Source organism: Henckelia pumila, chromosome 4, assembly GCF_033568475.1.
Source record: "Henckelia pumila isolate YLH828 chromosome 4, ASM3356847v2, whole genome shotgun sequence".
NCBI classification, from domain to species: Eukaryota; Viridiplantae; Streptophyta; class Magnoliopsida; order Lamiales; family Gesneriaceae; genus Henckelia; species Henckelia pumila.
The window spans coordinates 79,547,092-79,568,766 of NC_133123.1; the positions used below are offsets into that span (position 1 = coordinate 79,547,092).

At 32.7% G+C, this 21,675-nt stretch overlaps 1 protein-coding gene across 3 annotated transcripts; it reads left to right on the plus strand.

Annotated features, from left to right (window-relative positions):
- Window positions 1–2,983: 2,983 nt before the first annotated feature.
- LOC140863242 (uncharacterized) lies at window positions 2,984–16,572 on the plus strand. 3 transcript variants are annotated; one of them, XR_012143865.1, is made up of 22 exons: window positions 2,984–3,826; window positions 3,894–4,009; window positions 4,850–5,055; window positions 5,191–5,310; window positions 5,498–5,626; window positions 5,706–5,831; window positions 7,899–7,957; window positions 8,045–8,144; window positions 8,277–8,394; window positions 8,613–8,819; window positions 9,725–10,058; window positions 11,932–12,025; window positions 12,443–12,551; window positions 12,798–13,069; window positions 13,218–13,345; window positions 13,500–13,734; window positions 14,268–14,456; window positions 14,587–14,873; window positions 15,205–15,394; window positions 15,819–15,934; window positions 16,060–16,136; window positions 16,217–16,278. XR_012143865.1 is itself a non-coding variant. In XM_073266528.1 (22 exons), exons 1-22 carry the CDS (start codon window positions 3,075–3,077, stop codon window positions 16,362–16,364), a joined length of 4,239 nt encoding a protein of 1,412 aa, XP_073122629.1. In that variant the 5' UTR covers window positions 2,984–3,074; the 3' UTR covers window positions 16,365–16,572. The 3 variants fall into 3 exon arrangements, 2 of the variants coding, with proteins under 2 accessions (XP_073122629.1, XP_073122630.1); XM_073266528.1 differs by having other exon boundaries at window positions 15,692–15,934; window positions 16,217–16,572; XM_073266529.1 differs by lacking the exons at window positions 15,205–15,394; window positions 15,819–15,934; window positions 16,060–16,136; window positions 16,217–16,278 and having other exon boundaries at window positions 14,655–14,835.
- The last annotated feature ends 5,103 nt before the right edge of the window (window positions 16,573–21,675 follow it).

Below are 21,675 nucleotides of genomic sequence, written 5' to 3' on the forward strand. Positions count from 1 at the left end.
GAAGGCGCCCCTCCAAATATGACTTGCATTTTAATCATCTGGATGATAGATGGTTTAAGCTCAAAAGTGTTCGCCTGAACCGCAGGGCAAACGATGCTGGATCCATATTCTCCAACCAATGGTCGATGAAGGTCCATCAAAGTGCGGTTATTCTCATCTTCGGCCATATCTTCAAATTCCTCTTCAGATTCAAAATCAAGAGCCAAGTTATTCTGCCTCTAAGCTCTACGTATGCGACGAAGAGTTCTTTCAATCTCCAAATCAAGTGGTATGAGGTTCTTAATGTCTCGAGCACGGCTCATATAACATGAGATATACTTCTGAAATAAAAAATAAAGCGCACAAATCAACCAATAGATTAAAAATTAAACAAAATAAAATAAAAACCTGGTGTCAAATAAATAATCGATCCTAATAGTAAACAAATAGTCCAGGGCAACGGCGCCAAATACTTGACCGACGATTTCGGTTGGAAAATTCTAGCAAGTGAACTAGGTCAAGTTATAATATAAATGGATAGAGTCCAATTCGATCCCACAAAGACTATTGTTTAAATACTAATATATAAATTATTCAATTTAATCTAGGCTAAATAAAATGAGGGATTTTTATAAATTAACTACTAATTAAAATTAAATAAATTATTCTAAAACAAATATTTTAATTAAATTAAAAGAGCAAAATAAGTTCAAGATGGATTCAAATTTCAAAAAAATGACCAAAAATACACAACGGTACCAGACATCAATGATTGCTATGTATTGGATTTAATCAAGCAAAAACTATTCATATTCACGATGATACCCTAGAATAATTATTAATCTATTTCTAGAATTAACAATCCTATTTTCATTTAACAGTCCAATTATTTCTAATTGAATTTAATTAAACAAAAGCGCATTTGCAACTATGGAATTTCAGCTTTCGTCTAAAATCGCACACTGAAACCAAATACTATTTTTAGTCAGTTTAATCATGTGTTGATTAATATTTTTGAAGCTAATTTCAATCTTTTCTTTTTCAAGTCCAGATCGAACAACAGACATGCAATTAATTGGCCAGATTAAATGCAAGAAATATGCATAAATATTAATCAATAAACATAAATTAAATCAAAACATCGATCAATACATTTCATGAACAAAAATCAATAGTCTGGCCCTATCGTGGCCCCGGTCAAAAGACGACTACCCCATAATATTAAAAAGAGACAAAATTCTCATGTTTGAATTCATAATAAATAAATTAGAATAAGAAGAATAAAGAAAATCTCAGCGATGATGCCGAATTTGATTGTGTTGTGCGCTTCTTTGTCTTCTTATCCAAACTCTAGTCGTCAGTTTTTAAATCTGACAAAAATTCAAAAGTCAAAAGTCTCCTCAATTTAGGGCTTGATTCTCTTTTATATCTCTCTCAAAAAACCTTATTTTTCGTCCAAAATATGTGTCCAATATTGCCCAAAATAAAAAGAGTTCCAAAATTTCCAAATTCAGTACAAATTATTTTTTCCCACATCTGCGACATGCACGGACCCCGGACATAGGTCTGTGCCTAGGTCCGTGTATTAAACTGCTCGCAAAGACCATTTTCGAATGTGCACAGACCTTTATCAAGAAACTGCACAGGGTCCGTGTATTACTCTGTTCCAAAATTTTGTTCCTTCGAAAGTGCACGGACCCTCTTCCAAAATATATATGCACAGGGTCCTTGCATTAAACTGGGATGAATTTTTTTCCTTCCCTTCGAGATACACGGACCCTTCTCCAGAACATGCACAATGTCCGTGTACTAAATTCTCTTCAATCCTCTTCAAGTCTTATCATTTTTCAGTGTCTTTCGGCCAAGTTTCGACGTGGCATCGCAAGATTTGAATTTTTCTTCAATATTAATTAAATCTTTTCAAATTTTAGTCAAACCTACAAACAGATAAAAATATGATGATTTAGGCACAAAAATCGAAATAAAAAAATCAGATAAGCATGAATACGACAAAATAAAGCGCCAAATAAGTTATAAGATTCGTGCTTATCAATTAGTTTTTGGAGTGAGTTAAGTCCAAGTTCATTTTTTAACATGATTTCAGAGCCCGAGTTTCACCATTATGTATTGAACGACTCATAGTTAATTAGCCTCACCTATTCCATTATTAACCACTCGTTAATATTTCCACGCTCCAACTTAATCAATTTATTAATGTTTTGGCACACAACATTCAAGACACTTGCACCCACGATATCATACATTAATTATTGCAACACCGAAACTCTCGCGGTTCAATTTTAATTAGCTAGGTAGAATAATCAGACATTCATACTATCTAGTACATTCGATCAAGTAACACATTAAAAATCATGTAATTATGGCCTTTAGAATTATTTATTACCCATAAAATATATAAACTGGGACCAGCTAGCTGTACGAAGTGAGATTGAAAATTAGAACAAGGATATATATGTATGTCTATATACACGTACACTTGGTTTTCCAATATTCGTACAAGGTACACGTGCCAGCATGCCCAGTACTATATCAAACATTCCGTCAGGTTTAAGAATTTTTGTACGTGTTGTTTGTAGGTCTTCTTCCAATTAGCAAATGACATGTCGAGTCTTATAAATTAAAATGCTGCGTTGTACACTTTTGTTCAATGATTGTTGGAATATCTTAATCTCATTAATAATGATGGATATTAATATATATCCTTGAATTTAATATATAATTAATTAGTTGGATGTGGCGATTCATAATACACGTGTTTCTTCCAAGTTCCCAAGTCTATCTCCCCTCATTCATTCATTGAAAAACATATATATATTTTAATAGTTAAAAAAAAAAATTGGAAAGTAGGACGTACGTGGCATGCATGCATGTTCATGTGTAGGTCCCACTATATAATGTGTTTTTAGTCAATTGCTAGCTTCTTCTCTCTTGCATTTTCCTCCCATTTTTTCATTTGCTAATAATTTTTCTTTTGCCTCTTTGTTTTTTGTTTTTTGTTTTTTTTGGCTTTGGCTTTGGCGAGATGCAGCAGCTCCGTTGGGTACGGTCATGACCATTTTCACTACGTACAGTCCATGGCTTCCATTTCTAGGCTGCTGTCTGCTTTGCTACTTTCTACATTAATCTTCCATTCATCTTCTCATGATTCAGACTATAATCCGCCGGCGCCTCCTTCTCCTCCGTCGCTGTCGTGTCAGTCTGATCTCGGGGGTGTTGGTACTCTGGACACCACCTGCCAGATAGTATCCGATTTGAATTTGAGCAAGATTAATCATGTGTACATAGGAGGGACGGGTAATCTCGTGATTGCGCCTAATGTTTCCGTCTCTTGTTCGTCCTTGTTGGGCTGCGAGCTCGCGATAAACGTCACAGGGAACTTCACTCTGGGAGAAAATTCAGCCATACTATGTGGGGCCTTTGATTTAATCGCAGGCAATGCGAGTTTTGGGAATGGGTCTTGTGTGAACACCACGGGTTTGGCAGGTACGCCGCCGCCTCAAACAAGCGGCACTCCAAAGGGAACGGATGGAGCGGGAGGAGGGCATGGAGGCAGAGGTGCCGCCTGTACGAGCAAGCAGCTTGCGGAAGACGTTTGGGGTGGCGATGCTTATTCTTGGTCGAGCTTTGTGAAACCAATGAGTTATGGGAGTAGGGGTGGGACCACCAGCAGGGAAGTTGACTATGGGGGCGGTGGAGGTGGGAGAGTGGCCATTGTTGTGGCTACTTTCTTGGAGATCAATGGCAGTGTTTTGGCTGATGGAGGAGATGTGGACAACAGGGGTGGAGGTGGCTCTGGAGGAAGTATCTACATCAAGGCATATCAAATGTACGTCTGTCTTTTCTTATAAAAATGTTGAAATTAATATCGTGGCTAATTTCTTGTAAAAGTGCAGGATTGGAATTGGTAGAATAAGTGCCTGTGGTGGCAGTGGTTTTGCTGGAGGTGGCGGTGGTAGGGTGTCTGTTGATGTTTTTAACAGGCGCAATGAACCACTCATAACTGTACATGGTATTATTTCAACATTCCTTGTTCTTTTTAGCCATGCTAGCTAATTAATTCTTGTTTCCTCTTCTTCTTCTACCGCCTTTACTACCTTTCGCTGTAATTTTTGTATCATGAAAAAATGCTTTCTATAATTAGTGTAGTGAAAGAGCTAGGCGAGGTTTTTGCGATGGGCAATCCAAGATTTGCAGATTTAGTACTCTGCCTTTCTAACAGCTATTTCACGTTGTTTGGAAAAGGGGCTGGGGGGGAACGTATAGTGGCCCAAAGGACCTCGTGCTTACCATTGTCTGATGATCATTCATATGCACGGCGTGCTTTTTATGTTTACGGTTGTTGAAACCTCATATTGTATGGGTTGGTTAGACATGGTTGTTGTTACAATCCAGGGTAGACATTCTACATTTTCTGTGTTCTAACTGTGTCCTAGAATGATATAAGTTTTTTATAGCTGAAACCTTGTCATCACTTGGTGATACAAAACAAAAAAGCTAGGGGTTATGAAATGAGTTACAATAAATGTTAAATTGTCACTTCAGGTTATTTGATTTTGCCAAAGCTGTCAATGTAGTTGAAGGTTGATAGAAAGAATTTAATTGGAATATCCAGTAAATTAACTGACAGATTAAGATCGATTCCCCCAATCCTTCTCTGCTCGTTGATCATCTTGGTAGTATGTAGTTGCTATTTTGTAATTTATGTTTGTTGCCTCTCTTTAGCTCACATAACCCGCTTGGTCATGCATTACTGGTTGATTCCGTATCGGGGTTCTGAAAATTCATGCACCGTAGTCATTGAGGCAGTTAAAATGTCTTTCAATGTGACAGTTTTGAGCTTTCCATGCAGGCGGAAGTAGTCATGGCTGCCCTGAAAATGCTGGCGCCGCAGGCACATTTTATGATACTGTTCCCCTCAGCCTTACTGTCAGTAATCATCACAAATCAACGTATACAGACACGCTTCTTATGGATTTTCCTCAACCATTTTTGACAAATATTATCATAAAAGATCAGGCAAAGGCTGCTATTCCCTTGCTCTGGAGTCGTGTTCAGGTTAGTGTACTTCAGATTGTTAAGAGAAGACTTTTTTTTTTTTTTGGTTTACATCTTCGATTGTAGTTGGCACCTTTTACACTTACAATAAACGGTTGTAGGGATCTAATCAAACCTTTTTCATGGATTATGAAGGTTCAAGGACAAATCAGGCTTGTTTCTGGAGCTGTATTGAGCTTTGGGCTTGCACATTATTCAATGTCGGGGTTTGAAATGTTGGCAGAACAGCTATTAATGAGTGATTCCTTCATAAGAGTGAGTGACATCTGGCCTGTGAAAATTGACTTGTACACTACAAAATGGTCTTTTTTGTTTGTTTTGCTGACGACTGTTACACTCACCAATCTATGGTTTACGTAATAGTTTTCAACTTTCTTCTTATGCCTGTAACAACGTCATGGTTAAACATGTGATTTTTCTTGTTTCCATTTTTTTCCCCTAGGTTTTTGGGGCCCTCCGCGTGTCTGTCAAAATGTTTCTCATGTGGAACTCTAGAATGATAATAGATGCTGGTGGAGATGAAAATGTTGAGACCTCATTGCTTGAGGCTAGTAATCTCATGGTCCTAAAGGTAAACTACCAGCTACTTGTTACGGAATTTGAAAACTTTCTCGTGTTTTGGTAATTACTTGTTTATTTTCTTTGTTTAGAATTCATCCCTTATCCATTCAAATGCAAACTTGGGAGTTCATGGGCAAGGTTTATTAAATTTATCTGGACCAGGAGATTGCATTGAAGCTCAGCGACTTTTTTTATCATTATTTTATCGAATCAATGTAAGTAAGACAATAAAAATATTTTTTTTGGGTTTTTACATCTCTTACATATTTCCAACCAATAGGCTTATTCTGAGGTTGGGCCATGGAATTGTGTATGCCTTTGATTGTCATTTCTCACTAACGCAGTCACCCTAACAAGCTGCCTAGCTTTGTCGTTCTAGATTTGTATCTGAAAGCAGCACATCTTTTATTTCTTATTTGTTATTTTTTTTACTCTGTCTGGATTTTTTGGGCTTCAGTTAGTTTTTGTTCATCTAATCTTAAGTATTCTCTTTGTTAAGGGACGATGGATTCTTCGTATGTCCCATTGAGTCATCTGATGAATTTCCGAAAGCAAATATTAGATAACGAAAATGCTAAGCGTGCACTACACTCAAATCTTACATTTTGCATGATAAATTACTGAAGTATCCTTGAATCCAATTAGATCTGTTTTATTTTGTTATTCTTTGTTATCCTTGAAAAGGAAAAATATCGTCTGTATGTCAAATAACGAAAATGCTGAGCGTGCACTACACTACAAAATTTTATCTCGTTTTTTATTTAAAATAAACCAAACTTATCGACGCTCCCCTCGAGTTGGTGTGAAAATATCGATCATGCCCAACTTGCTGACTTGGTCTGCAAAGATTTGTCTTGAGAGCCCCTTAGTTGAGACGTCTGCAACTTGTAATGTGCTTGGAACAAATGGATGCAAATCACTCCTTCCTCGAGCTTCTTTTAAAAATTGCTCGTCGATTTCAATATGCATGGTTATTTTACGTAGAACGAGATAACGAACAGAGCTGATAGAAACCTTTTGTCATAGTATAACTTCTTTGAAAGTTTTAATGTTCTTTCAAATCATCCATAACTCTTTTTAGCTAAACGAACCTCGTAAACACCTTGAGCCATAGATCTGAATTCAGCCTCTGCACTATTTTGAGTAACTACGCTGTTTTTTCTTTGCTTCTCCAAGTTACTAGATTCCCCCATAAAAAAGTGCAATATCCTGATGCTGATCTTCTGTCAGTAATTGAACTTACCTAGTCCAAATTTGTATATACTTCTCTCTTTTCTCGCTCTTCTCAAAGAACCATCCTTTGCTTGGTTACACCCTTCAGATATCTAAGAATTCGATACACTGCTTCTAAGTGTTCCTCATATGGTAAGAGTGGGAGACAAGGAGATCAATTTTCCAGTTAGTCTTCGATACCTTCTTTTATCAACCGGGACGCCAAGCTTAATTTCCTCTAATTTCCCATTCGTCTCTATTGTAGTGTCTGAGGGTTTGCGTACACTCATCCCAGTTTCTTTCAGAAGGTTCAGCATATTCTTTTGCTGGGACGCCATAATTGCTTTCGTAGACCTTACTACTTCCATTCCAAGAAAATGCTTCTTAACCTTTTGAATTTGGCTCAATGTGCTACCATTTTGAACACCACAGCCGCGAGCTTCCAAATGTTTGATGTTCTGCCATTGCCATTACTATTGCATCACAAATTTTATGTTACTATAATAATAATTTTTTTTCACTTGAGTTAGTTTTCTACTGGGAAAGTCAGCAGAAATAGAAATATCTATATTATTGTGTCGACTTTTTTGGCATTTATGATTTCCGTCTTGCTCTTGTTGGTGTAATTGGTACCCCTGTGGTAGCTATGTGCCTCAGCCACTCAACTACGTTGTTCTTTAATGTTTTAATGTATTGGTGGATATTTTTTGCTGTATTTAGAATTATACATGACTTTTTCACCCACCACTTCCATTCAAAAGAAAATAAACGTTGAGAGCCTTCGTTGGGTGGTGTAAAATGACATTTTAAATATTCAGACTTGTTACTATTTATGATTGCATATGAAGATTTTTAACAGTGTGTTTTATATTCAACCAAGCAAAACTTGCTAATGTAGGTACTTGTTTTTATGTGCCTGTGCTCCTGGACACGATTGTCTTTAACCAAGTAATGTTGTATGGTAGATTGTGTTTTCAACAGTTTTAGGTAGTGGAGACATCGATTTTTTTATTTATGTGTATATAACTAATGGGGCTGTTCTGTGCCTTCTTTCTCATGCCATAATGAAGACAGGGCCTGGGTCTATTCTCCGTGGTCCTTTAAAAAAAAGTGTCTCTAATGAATACATGTAAGCTATAGTTTTGAGTCTCCGTTTAAATAGCACGAGAAATGTGATATCCTTTCTCACTCTTTATTGATTTTCGCTACTTGTCAGAATGCCTAGGCTGTATTGTGAATCACAAGATTGTCCAGCTGAACTGGTTCAACCACCTGAAGATTGTAATGTAAATTCTTCTTTGTCCTTCACTCTACAGGTGCGGATTTTGCAGTGTAGAAATAATGTGACTTGCATGTTTTCATTTCAGTGTGATTCAAAATGATATAACTGTTTGTTATTTCTCTCTCTGGGTATGTTCGTTAAATATTAACTGCTGTTTCTTATGTAGATTTGTCGAGTGGAGGATATCGTCGTTAAAGGTCTTGTCGAAGGTTCTATCGTTCATTTTCATAGAGCAAAAACCATCTATGTCCACTCTTCTGGAATCATAAGCTCATCTGGAATGGGTATGATCATGTATTTCCTTCACGCTGCATCACTTGATATCTTTCTGCATGACATCTTTCCCAACTTCACCATCTTAAGAATCATCGATGAATGGGAAAACTTTTCTATTACCTTTTTCTTGAACTAGTGAATCATTCTCTAATTAAGACAGAGTGGTATCCATGTAATTGAATCACATTTCGTGTGTTTGACAATTCAGTATCTACTATTTATGCAGGTTGTCTTGGCGGTGTTGGCCGAGGAAGTTTATTGAGCAATGGTCTTGGCAGTGGTGGTGGACATGGGGGTAGAGGTGGAAAGGGCTGTTACAATGACAGCTGCATTGAGGGCGGCATATCATATGGAGACGTAAATTTACCCTGTGAATTGGGCAGTGGAAGTGGAAATGACAGCTTGGCTGTCTCTGCTGGTGCTGGCATTTTGGGTGAGCTCAAGTTTCAGCTGATTTGTTATGTTTTCTACTTCCTTCTCTTTTTTAATTGTTGTAGCTGATCTAGATTCACTTGGTATCCTTTTTTATTTAAAAATTAAAATTTCCTATGTCCAAGAATTAAGTTGACACTATTGTTGTGGTGGGTTCTAGAGTGGGAATCATTATGAGAGCTTTCAAGTATTGACATTTTGAATTTGGCATCTGGATAAATTTATAGTTCTGTTCTTTCTTAAGCTCTCTTATCATATATTTTGGGCATAGTTATTAGAAGTACGTAAAGCATGTGCCTAGGCTCAAGGTTTCATTGAGGCCTCTGCCTTTGGGCCTAGTCACAAGGTAAGGTGCAATCCTTTAATGAAGCCTGCTCATTAACCAAAAGCCTCAGTCTTGGTATGTTTCAAAGTCTCAAGGGCCACTTTTAGGTGTGCATTTGATGTGGAAATCAGCGACGAAATGGGCCGGGAGATATTGAACATTAATTTCTGACTTATATCTGATGAATTATGTTTCTTTATTCTTTAGTAATTTGCAAAGTACACTTTGTATTATATGTCATAAAATTTTCATCGATATTTAGATTCAATTTCTGGCATACTATTATTTTGGCAGTTGCACTCCAATAAAGCGTGCATCTCACCTTGCGCCAAGGCCAGAGCCTTGGTGCATTTTGCGCTTCTGAAAACAATGGTTTTTGGACCATTTACCTGTATTGATTGAGCAAGCAATTTTTGAAGACATGAACCCACATTGTCATCTCAGAATAACTTTCCAAGCATAGAGAGAGAGAAGGATATTATGCAACATATATTTATTGCCGAATTTATTTCTCTCCATTCTTAAAAATCTAATGATTTGCTTTTCTTGTTTTGATCTTCATTTCCCCCTCGTCCTTGCAGTGATGGGTTCGCTGGAGCATCCTTTGATGAGTTTGTTCGTCGAAGGTTCTGTTACAGCTGATGGCGACAGCCCCGGAGAGAACCTCCAACAGGAGAATGCATTCAGTAATGCTGCAAATATAGGGCCTGGGGGTGGATCTGGTGGAACTATCTTGATGTTTTTGCATTCTCTGGCCCTGAGTGAATCTGGAAGTTTGTCAAGTCTTGGAGGTCATGGCAGCCTACTTGGTGGTGGAGGTGGTGGTGGTGGTAGGATTCATTTTCACTGGTCAGACTTCCCCGCAGAAGAATTATATTGGCCATTGGCTGAAGTGAATGGAAGCATTCATACAAGGTTAGTGCAGATACTTAACCTACAGATGCTGATTTATCCCTACGCTTTATCATGTGGTAGTGCTAGTTATGTGTATAAAGAACAAAATGTGTGTGGCCTTGCTGTCGAAGGATTTATACGAGAAAAATTGCAATCATATCCTGCACATGGCATGTCTGTTAAGTTAGTTTATATGGCAAGGCTCTGGGTACTCAATTAGAACAAAAAAAAAGGAGTTTGTGGGGCTAACTTGATGAAGTAAATGCCATTTGGCCTAATTTATTTATTGAAGTATCGAACTGTAATTTGAGCCACCTCTCATGAGCTCTATGTTAGTGAAATTGTTTTCTTTAATCTTGTACGGGAATGCTTCCCTGTGTCAAATGTAGACAAACTTTTCTTTGCATCAAGTACTTAAAATCATTGAAATGAATTGTAAAATAACAAATTTGTTGTACTTTGCTTTTTATTTTTTGTGGTTTTTTACAATCTCAAATGCAGTGTACTATTGTTTCATTCATCTCTTATCTTTTACTCTGCCAATTTCAGATTTTACAAATCGCTTTTCTTGATATTTTTTTTCACCTTCCCAGGGTCTAATCACTTTTAGTTTATCCAGTTTTACCAGGAGCATTAAAGAAAATAAATTTTTTTTGCCCTTATCATTTCTTGAAACTGATCATATCAGGATCAATTCATTTTGAAATAATAATTGGACTATGAAAGTAAGCCACGAATATAAATTTGAGATGGGAAACAAATCAAATTGCTTAAAACTTTCTTTGGCAACTATTTCCATGTTTCAAATAAAATTTTGAAAGCTCTATTGGAAACCTTTATTTCATTTCTTTATACTTCAAGTTTCATAGCTGCAGAATTCCGGTTAATGATGGGCGAGGTCCACATTCAAGTACATGTAATAATAACTGATAATTTCGAGTGTGAAGTAACTTTTAAGAAATTAGGCTTGGACTTAACTCAACCCCAAAATTTAGCTCGAGGGGAGGAGTGTCTTTGCCTATTTATTAAACTCTCAGGATATTTACCCAACCGATGTGGGATACAACCTCTCACGTCCAGGAATAAAACGACTGGAGCGTGGAGAGATTAACGACTGACCCAACTATGAGAATAACCGGTGGCCCAACTATGAGTGACCCAATTATGGGCAAGTCCATCACACCAACACACCCCGCTTACGCCCAAGAATGAAACGACTGGAGTGTTGAGATGTTAACGGATGACCAAACTATAGGACTGGTGACTCAACTATGGGCAGTCCAACACATAACGGTGAAAGCTGAGCTCTGATACTATGTTAAGAAATTAAACTTGGACCTAACTCAACTCAAAACTAGCTCGAGGGAGATGATTGTCTTTGAATATATATTGAACTTCCAGGATATTTACCCGACCGATGTGAGACACAACTAACACACCAACTGTAACTATCTTGGTTTTCTAGAAAATGAAGGTTGGAAGGCAATAGGTCCCACCCCAGAAATAAGAAAAACCAGAGTAAGCAACTGCTTATATGGTTTCTTGTTGAAGAAGCTGTCCAACAGTAGCTTTTATTTGTTCCTGACTAGCTGGTTATGTAAATTTATCCGGCCATCAATTTGCAAGGCTTTGGGCCAGCTGACTTATTAATGCTTCTGAACATCTTATGCACAAGTTATGGACAATCACTATAGTTGGAAGTCTTATTGTGAGCTTTTCATAATATTTCACCTTCAGGCATTCATAACTAGTCATTTAAATGGCATCTGTGGTTGGAATGTTTTGGGTGTGTGTAGTTCTGTTGACATGAATGGATATTCGTGATTTTTCTATCTACTACTGTTGAGTAAATTGCATTTTGTCAGTTATACTAAATTCTCTGTTTGTACCACAGGGGCGGATTAGGTGGCAACCAAAGTCTTCCAGGTGAAAATGGAACTCTCAGCGGAAAAGCTTGCCCAAGGGGGCTCTATGGAACTTTCTGCGAGGTAGCTCATTATTATTTGCTTGGAAGCAGTTTCTAAACATTTCCTTCTTCTTCCAAAACTTCTAAGCTTTGTTAAAAGAGTTATTCGTAATTACCAAATTGGGATTTGATATGTTTAAACTCAAAAGCTAAACTACAACATTTTGATAATTTAATAGATTACTGTAGTATTATTGAATGTTCAGCTTGAAGAAATTTTGTTGCCTGCATTCATTCACTAACCTGTTGTGATTATATTTTTTATTTGTTGTGATAAACTGGAAACCGCCAACTTCTTTTTCTAGATTTCACTTGATAAATACGATGTTTGTTATCCCATTTATCTGATGAAACATAGGAGTTTTCGACATTCCAGAAACTATATGGTGAAATGTGATAGAAGAGAAGCTCTCTGATAATGTTTCTCTTAATTATGCAGGAGTGTCCAACTGGCACTTATAAAAACATTACTGGATCAGATAAATCCCTTTGTTTTTCGTGTCCAGGGAGTCAGCTTCCTAATCGTGGTGTTTATATTCCTGTCCGAGGTATAATATACTGTTTTCTGTGGGAAGTTTATTTTTCTTGAAATATTGGTGCAACTTTCATTTTCATAAAAGTGTATATTTCGTGAAAACAAGAAAACTTCTGAGTTACGCTGGTATCAATGGGATTCAGATGAATTATTAAGCGTGTTTTGTCATAGACATAAGTTACAGTCGCGTTGGTTCGCCTTCATTTTACATGTAATGCAAAGCTTATTTTTAACTGAGGTTACTGTTTGCCCCAAGCAGGTGGTGCTACCAAAACACCTTGCCCTTACAAATGTGTTTCTGGGAGATATCACATGCCTCACTGTTATACAGCTCTTGAACAGTTGATCTATAAATTTGGAGGACCCTGGTTGTTTGGTCTGCTGCTATTGAGCCTACTCATTTTGCTTGCGTTGGTGCTCAGTGTTGCACGGACAAAGTTCATTGTGGTTGATGAGTCACCAGGCACTATTCCTGCAAAGCCGGGTTCTCAAACAGATAACTCAGTCCCTTTCCTAGAGTCGCTAAATGAAGTATTTTCTGGAGAACCTAGCACATTTAGTTTTGCTAAATTTATTAGTTATAAGATTATGGAGGAACTATAGATTGCAATTTTATAGCAAGCCTAGAATTTTTATGGTAATAAGGAATTGGAACTTTGACTTTTTGTTTCCCAATCAGGTTTTGGAAAATAACAGAGTTGAGGAGTCCCAGAGTCACGTGCACAGATTGTATTTTTCGGGTCCAAACACATTCAGTGAACCTTGGCATCTTCCTCATACACCTCCTGAACAAGTTAAAGGAATAGTGTAAGTTATTTTTCGCATTTTTCGTTGCCAGCTTATTGTTCTGGAGATTCATCATTGATATGCATTGATTACTTGTTATCACCGAGCATTAGCTTTTATGATCGGTTTTTTACACTTAATTAATTATCTAAACTTTTTCTTATTGAAATGGTAGATATGAGGGTGCATTTATAACATTTGTGGATGAGATGAATGCTCTAGCTGCTTATCAATGGTGGGAAGGGTCAATACATAATATTCTCTGTATTCTTGCATATCCTCTTGCATGGTCGTGGCAACAATGGCGACGGAGAATGAAGTTACAGCGACTGCGAGAATTTGTGCGTTCTGAATATGATCATGCTTGCTTACGTTCTTGTCGTTCACGCGCACTGTATGAAGGCCTCAAGGTTATTTTCTTAAGGATCCTTATTTGTTTGAATCATGCATGCATTTTTCATGCTCTGAAATAGATATCCTTTAGATTTGAGCATTCCTTTATCATGCTCCCGAGTAGTATTAATCCTTCTTTATATGTGTGATGCTACCATTTCACCTGCTCCAAGATTTTTTTTCCCAATGGAGCGTTTAAAGAATCTTTGATCCATGTAATGACCAACAATAGCCATCCAATTCTTGATTTTTTGTGAAGGTTTTTTTTTTTTTTTTTTTATGTTTTGTGGATACAAGTTATAATTGTATTATTTTACCAGAACTGTTGCACATGCACTCTAACCAATTTAAGGAAGATAGATGATTTGCTTTACATCATCAGTGTGGTGGTTGAATTTTTTTTCGGAGAGAGCGACATAAGGTGAAAATCATGTGAAATTTGAACATGTACAGGGAAGCTCCATGCCAATGGATGAGTTTCATGTTAACATTAGAAAGATGTCGCTATGACCTGATTCTGTTCAGTAATTCTTCATGTTTGCAACTGTAGGTGGCTGCAACTCCAGATTTATTGCTAGCATATATTGACTTTTTCCTTGGTGGTGATGAAAGGAGAAGTGATCTTCCTCCTAGTCTCCAACAAAGATATCCGATGTCTCTACTCTTTGGAGGTGATGGAAGTTACATGACTCCTTTTTCACTTCAGAATGACAACATCATCTCCAATCTCATGAGTCAGGTGTGTCATATAATGCCATGGAATTAAGGTCCATACATGCATGGAAGAAGCATATACTTCAAAAAAGCCATTTATCTTGCACTCTTCTACAAAATGTAAAATTTCTACTGATTTGTACCTTTTCTGTCAGTCTGTGCCGCCTACCGTGTGGTATCGCTTTGTGACTGGTTTAAATGCGCAATTGCGTTTGGTACACAGGGGTTTTCTGAGATCAGAGTTTCGTCCAATCCTTAGATGGTTGGAATTATTTGCAAATCCTGCATTAAGAAACTATGGGGTGCATGTTGATCTTGCCTGGTTTCAATCAACAACTGATGGCTATTGTCATTATGGGCTTTTAGTTTATGCTATTGAAGAAGACTCAAAGATTGTATCATTAAGATGTGATGATGGACTGGGAAACCAACAGCATTCACGGTAAGATGTGATGATGGACTTACACAAATATTGTATCATTAAGAAGGCTTCCTTTTGTGTGTGGTCATGAACAAAATTTGACACTCTCGCTTAAAATTATTTTTGTTAGATTTTGATAATGTTTTGCTGATGTTGAGTCCATTTCAGTAACCATTTTTCATCCATTCAGTCACCATTTTTTCTCGAGTTCATACACACGAAGATGGTTTTGGATGATTTTATAGATTTATTGACCACCTACTGTAGTTAACGAAATAGAACTTGAAAGAAGTACATCCAATTCTCTCTTCTTTTATCAAACCAACTTTCCTGTTGTCTCATTGTCATGCAGTTCCATCAGTATCTATTCAAAGAATGGGGCGTATTCAGGTCAAACTCAGATGAGCACTGAAGGTGATCCAAGGTGGAAGATATGTGGCGGGATTTTAGATATTAGAAGCTTGAAGTTGCTTGAGGAAAGAAGAGATATATTTTTTCTTCTTTCTTTTTTGATTCAAAATACTAAACCAGTTGGCCACCAGGTATCTATTATTTTGTCTCCTGTGCATTGTGTGTGGAAGTGTGTCTGGGTTGAGTTTTATATGATTAAGATGATAACAAATTGGGTTCGACTCTGGCTTTGAACCAACTTCGAAAACCTGAATAGGTATCTTATGGACAGTGTGTGTCCCAACTCTCAAGTAGTGAATTGTAGTAACTGAAGTTTGTGCATCTGACACAAACCACCTGAACCCGAAATATGCAACCTGACTGGTGACTATCTAATGCATTTATTTAATGTCATTTTCCCCATAAACACTTTATATCTTGTGGTGCAGGATCTTGTTGGTTTGGTCATTTCTATCCTTCTTCTAGGAGATTTTAGTTTGGTGCTGCTGACTCTGCTCCAGCTGTATTCATTTTCGCTCGCAGACGTCTTTTTTGTCTTGTTTATTTTACCATTAGGGATCTTGCTTCCGCTCCCTACCGGAATTAATGCTTTATTCTGTCATGGACCACGGCGATCATCAGGTCTTGCGCGTGCATACGCATTGTGGAACATCACATCTTTGATAAATGTTGTAAGTTGCTTTATCCATTATCGAACAATGTGGTCTAATATATCGTGGTGTTGTATAACTTCAGTTGAACATTGAGGCTTGGCCTTATTCTGGAAAAGACTAATTAATATATGGTTTGTCTCCAGGGAGTTGCATTAATTTGTTTCTATGTACACTATCGTACAAAATCAAGTGAAAGACTTCCATTTCAACCATGGAACATGTGAGAGCCAAATCTCCAGATTTTCAAACATCATTAGTAGTGTATTTCTTTTGACTATTGATCTTCCTTTGTTGGAACAGGGATGAAAGCGAATGGTGGGTCTTTCCCATTGCGCTTGTTTTGTGTAAATGCATCCAATCTCGGTTCGTAAATTGGCATGTAGCTAATCTGGAGATCAAGGATACTTCGTTGTACAGTGACGACTTCGACTTGTTTTGGCAGTCGTAGTATATTTTATTAGACCAAATGTTTTCCACTCCATAGCCCGTCAAGTTTCTCTTATAGGTTTCTTGTTCAATGTGAATATATATATTTAGGAAAAAGATAGATTCATTCCTTAATGTCAAATAATATGAACATTTTAGGTAGTCATTTAGCGGAAAATAATTAAATTTATGTTACAGTGAAAAAGAAAGTGGAAAAGGGGTTATTAGAACCATCGTGTTATTGCAATTTGTATATACATCAAATGGGATACTCCCGCCATCACAATTAGCTTTCCTAGCCCTTGTTTGTAATTTCATAACTTTTTTATTTTTAAAAATAAAGTTGATTTTTATTTTTTTTTTGGGTTTTGTTACATAACAAAACATATAATCAATATATTATTGAACATCTTAAAATATTACATCCAACTTTCAAATATCAAATTAGTAAAAAGCACGTGCAAAGTAAGATCATTTATTTTATAATCAGTTAGTTATATGATTGAGTTAAATTTGATACTAATATTGAAATATATAGTGACAAATCAGTTAGTTATATGATTAAGTTAAATTTGATACCAATATTGAAATATATAGTGTTAAATTTGATACTATTATTGAAATATATAGTGACATGTATTATATATATATATATATATATATATATATATATATATATATATTGTAAAACATGTTATGTATTTTTAATATTCATCTATTTCACTGTTTAATAATTAAAAAAAAAACTATTGACTTTAGTCTATGTATAATTTAGGAACATGAATATATCATAAGCCAAAAAATTAGATATTTTAGAAAAATATTTAACATCTTGTGCACAAAATGATGTATAGATGAAAGTATAAAAAAAAGTGAAAAAAGATACTCTAAAACATTGACTCTATATATGAATCTATGATAACAAACAATGTTCTTTTTTTTTCTACAAGAACTTTTGATAAAAAAGTAATGACATAATATCAAATATCACTAAACTCACTATTATTATTATTATTGTTGTTGTTGTTCTTGTATGTAAAAGAAATAAAAGACTTTCATGATAAGGTAATAAATTAATAAAAAAATATTAAATCTACTAAGTTTTATTATCATTATTTATTACTTTAGTTTTTTATTTCGACTTTTTAAATTTTGTGTAGGTCTCCTATTAGATTTATTCGTAAGATGAGTCGATCTAATCCTTATGTAGATTGAAAAAAAAAATGGCATAAAAAGTCATATTTGTTATGAGTTAGATCAGGCAAGATATCAATTTCATCAAACTAACTCATGGAATAGTTTATATTAAATATAATATAAATTTAAAATGACTTTAAATTTAATCATATTTATAAATGAAATAAACTAAGCAACAATCAAATCATTTATTTATTTTATTTGTTTGAGATGTATTGTTTTTCCAATAGTAGCTACATATCTTATATTTTTGGAACTTCAGTTTCTTTCTATAAATGTAGATTACATTTTAAACTTTACTTTTTAATAATTATCTTCGAACTATTTATATTGATGATTAATTTAAATTTTTACATTTATTTTTATTGTATAAACATTTATTTTTAATATTTTTGGAACTTAATGGCATGTTAATTTACGTCACTACAAATTTTTTATTTTAATAGTAATTAATTTCAATACAATATATTAATTATTATGTCATTATATTCAAATATACCGATCAATTTCTTATTCTCATATCACTTGCATATAGTATATGTGGATATATTAGAAGAAAATATAAAAAAAATATTTATTTACTCGGCGTAAAAGAATTTAAATGGTAGAAAATAAAACTATTAATTATCATTAAATAATATTTAGTAAACATTTTGAGTAAAATTCGCTTATTTACCAAATAATACTTTGATATATGTAAATTATTGAAATAAATCTTGATTTTTTTTTTAATTTCTGTCTATTTACTTTAAATATTTTGAATTTTTTTGAAAATACTATATAATTTTTACTATAATCATTTATTTATTTTGCAATATTTTTTATTAATATATTATTTGAAACAAATATTGGATTTTTTTAACTTTTTTCCTATTTAATTTTAAATATTTTATGAGAATTTGTCAAAATACTATATAATTTTTACCATAAGTATTTATTTATTTTATAAGATTTTTTATATAAGTTGTCAATTATAATAATCTATTTCTTGATAGAATATTATTACAAAATTTTATGTTGAAATAATGAAAATACATGGATGAAATTTTAAAAAAAATCATATAATAACATATGAAATTTTATGTATAACAAATGTTGTGACAATTTGACACAATCAATAGTAGGAAGGGAATAAAGTAGAAGTTATAGAATTAAATATATAGATTCAATTTAAATGAAAGTTATGAGAAATCATTACACGTAATTGTTTTGTGTATTTTTCCATCTTTGTCTCTTTTTTTTTTTTGTAAAAATTTTACTTATATAACCCTAATTATTATCTCATTCATGGTTAATGATATCCTATTATATGGAAAATACCCGAATCATTCATTCATGGATCCACATTTCAACACATATGCATAATTAATATTATAGGGTTGACATGACAAATCATATGTTGTTAGATATCATATTAGGATAATACCCATAAGGTAGGTTGAACTAAACCCTCATTTATATAGAACAAAAGGGTAAACAAATATATATACAATGAAAAATTTTACCCCCACATTCATACTTTTTTCGGTAGATAATTTTTTTGTACAATAATCTATTATTTGATCGAATATTATTACAAAATTTTATATTGGAATATTGAAAATACATGGATGAAATGAAAAAAAAAAACATATAATAACATATGAAATATATTTTAACAATTTTTTGACAATTTGACCCAATTAATAGCAGAAATAGAGTAAAGTAAAAATTATAGAATTAAATAGACTTCATTTAAATGGAGGTTATATATGAGAAAATTATTACACCTAATTGTTTTGTGTATTTTTCCATCTTTGTCTCTTTTTCTTGTCACATGATTTATCTAATTTATATAGAGCAAAAGGGTAAACATATATATAGACAATGAAAAAACTATACTCTTACATTCATACTTTTATAGTAAAATAAATAAATTTTTTGAAAATACTATATAATTTTTACTATAATCATTTATTTATTTTGCAAGATTTTTTATTAATATACTATTTGAAACAAATTTAGATTTTTGATTTTTTTCTATTTATTTAAAATATTTTATCAGAATTTGTAAATATAATTTTTACCATAAATATTTATTTATTTTGCAAGACTTTTTAATATAATTTGTCGGTTAAAATAATCTATTTTTTGATCGAATATTATTAATTTTATATTAAAATATTGAAAATACATAGATAAAATGAAAAAAAATCATATAATAACATATGAAATTTATTTATAACAAATTTGTGACAATTTGACACAATTAATAATAGAAAGAGAGTAAAGAGGAAGTTATATGCTAATGAATAAATTTAAAATATGAAAAAAAAATTAAAAGAAAATAGGCTAATGAACAAATTAATTTAAAAAAACTCTTAGTTAATCTCATTATTAATTTAAATAAAAATAATTTATATTTAATTTTTAACAGCATTGCTGCTCGAATTTATATAATAACATATGAAATGTATGTATAACAATTTTTTGACAATTTGACACAATTAATAGTAGAAAGAGAGTAAAGTAAAAATTATAGAATTAAATAGACTTCATTTAAATGGAAATTATATGTGAGAAATTAGTACACCTAATTATTTTGTGTATTTTTCCATCTTTGTCTTTTTTTTTTGTCATTTTACTTTTATAACCCTCATTATTCTCTTATTTATATAGAACAAAAGGGTAAACATTTATATATACAATAAAAAAAACTTTACTCATACAATCATACTTTTATAGTAAAATAATTTTTTTGAAAATACTGTATAATTTTTACTATAATCATTTATTTATTTTGCAAGACTTTTTATTAATATACTATTTGAAACAAATTTGGATTTTTGAATTTTTTTTATTTATTTAAAATATTTTAGTCTAACTGTTACAGACCATAAAAAATTTGAGCAGCAATATTGTTAAAAATTAAATATAAATTATTTTTATTTAAATTAATATTAAGATTAATTAAGTGTTTTTTAATTAATTTTTTCATTAGCCTATTTTCTTTTAAATTTTTTTTTCATATTTTAAATTTGTTCATTAGCCTATAACTTCCACTTTACTCATTATTATCTAATTTATATAGAAAAAAAATGTAAATATGTATATAGACAATGAAAAAACTTACTCCTACATTCATATTTTTATAGTAAAATAAATTTTTTGAAAATACTATATAATTTTTACTATAATCATTTATTAATTTTGCAAGATTTTTTTATTAATATACTATTTGAAACAAAATTGGATTTTTGAATTTTTTCATATTTATTTAAAATATTTTATCAGAATTCTTCAAAATGCTATATAATTTTTACCATAAATATTTATTTATTTTGCAAGACTTTTTAATATAATTTTCGGTTACAATAATTTATTCCTCGATCGAATATTATTACAAACTTTTATATTGAAATATTGAAAATATATATGGATGAAGTGAAAAAAATTCATATAATAACATATGCAATTTATATATAACAAATTTTTTGACAATTTGACACAATTAATAGTAGAAAAGAAGTAAAGTGAAAGTTATAAAATTTATTTTTGCAAGATTTTTTTATTAATATACTATTTGAAACAAAATTGGATTTTTGAATTTTTTCATATTTATTTAAAATATTTTATCAGAATTCTTCAAAATGCTATATAATTTTTACCATAAATATTTATTTATTTTGCAAGACTTTTTAATATAATTTTCGGTTACAATAATTTATTCCTCGATCGAATATTATTACAAACTTTTATATTGAAATATTGAAAATATATATGGATGAAGTGAAAAAAATTCATATAATAACATATGCAATTTATATATAACAAATTTTTTGACAATTTGACACAATTAATAGTAGAAAAGAAGTAAAGTGAAAGGTATAAGCTAATAAACAAATTTAAAAATGGAAAAATTAAAATAAAATAGGCTAATGAACAAATTAATTAAAAAAAACTCTTAATTAATCTCATTATTAATTTAAATAAAAATAATTTATATTTAAATTTTAACAATATTGCTGCTCAATTTTTTTTATGGTGTGTAATAGTTAGAAATCCGGTTTGTGTCATTTAATAGTCAATAAATATTTGGATTTTTTTCACCTTCCAAAAGTAAAATATTTTACATTATAAAAATATTAGCCAAATAT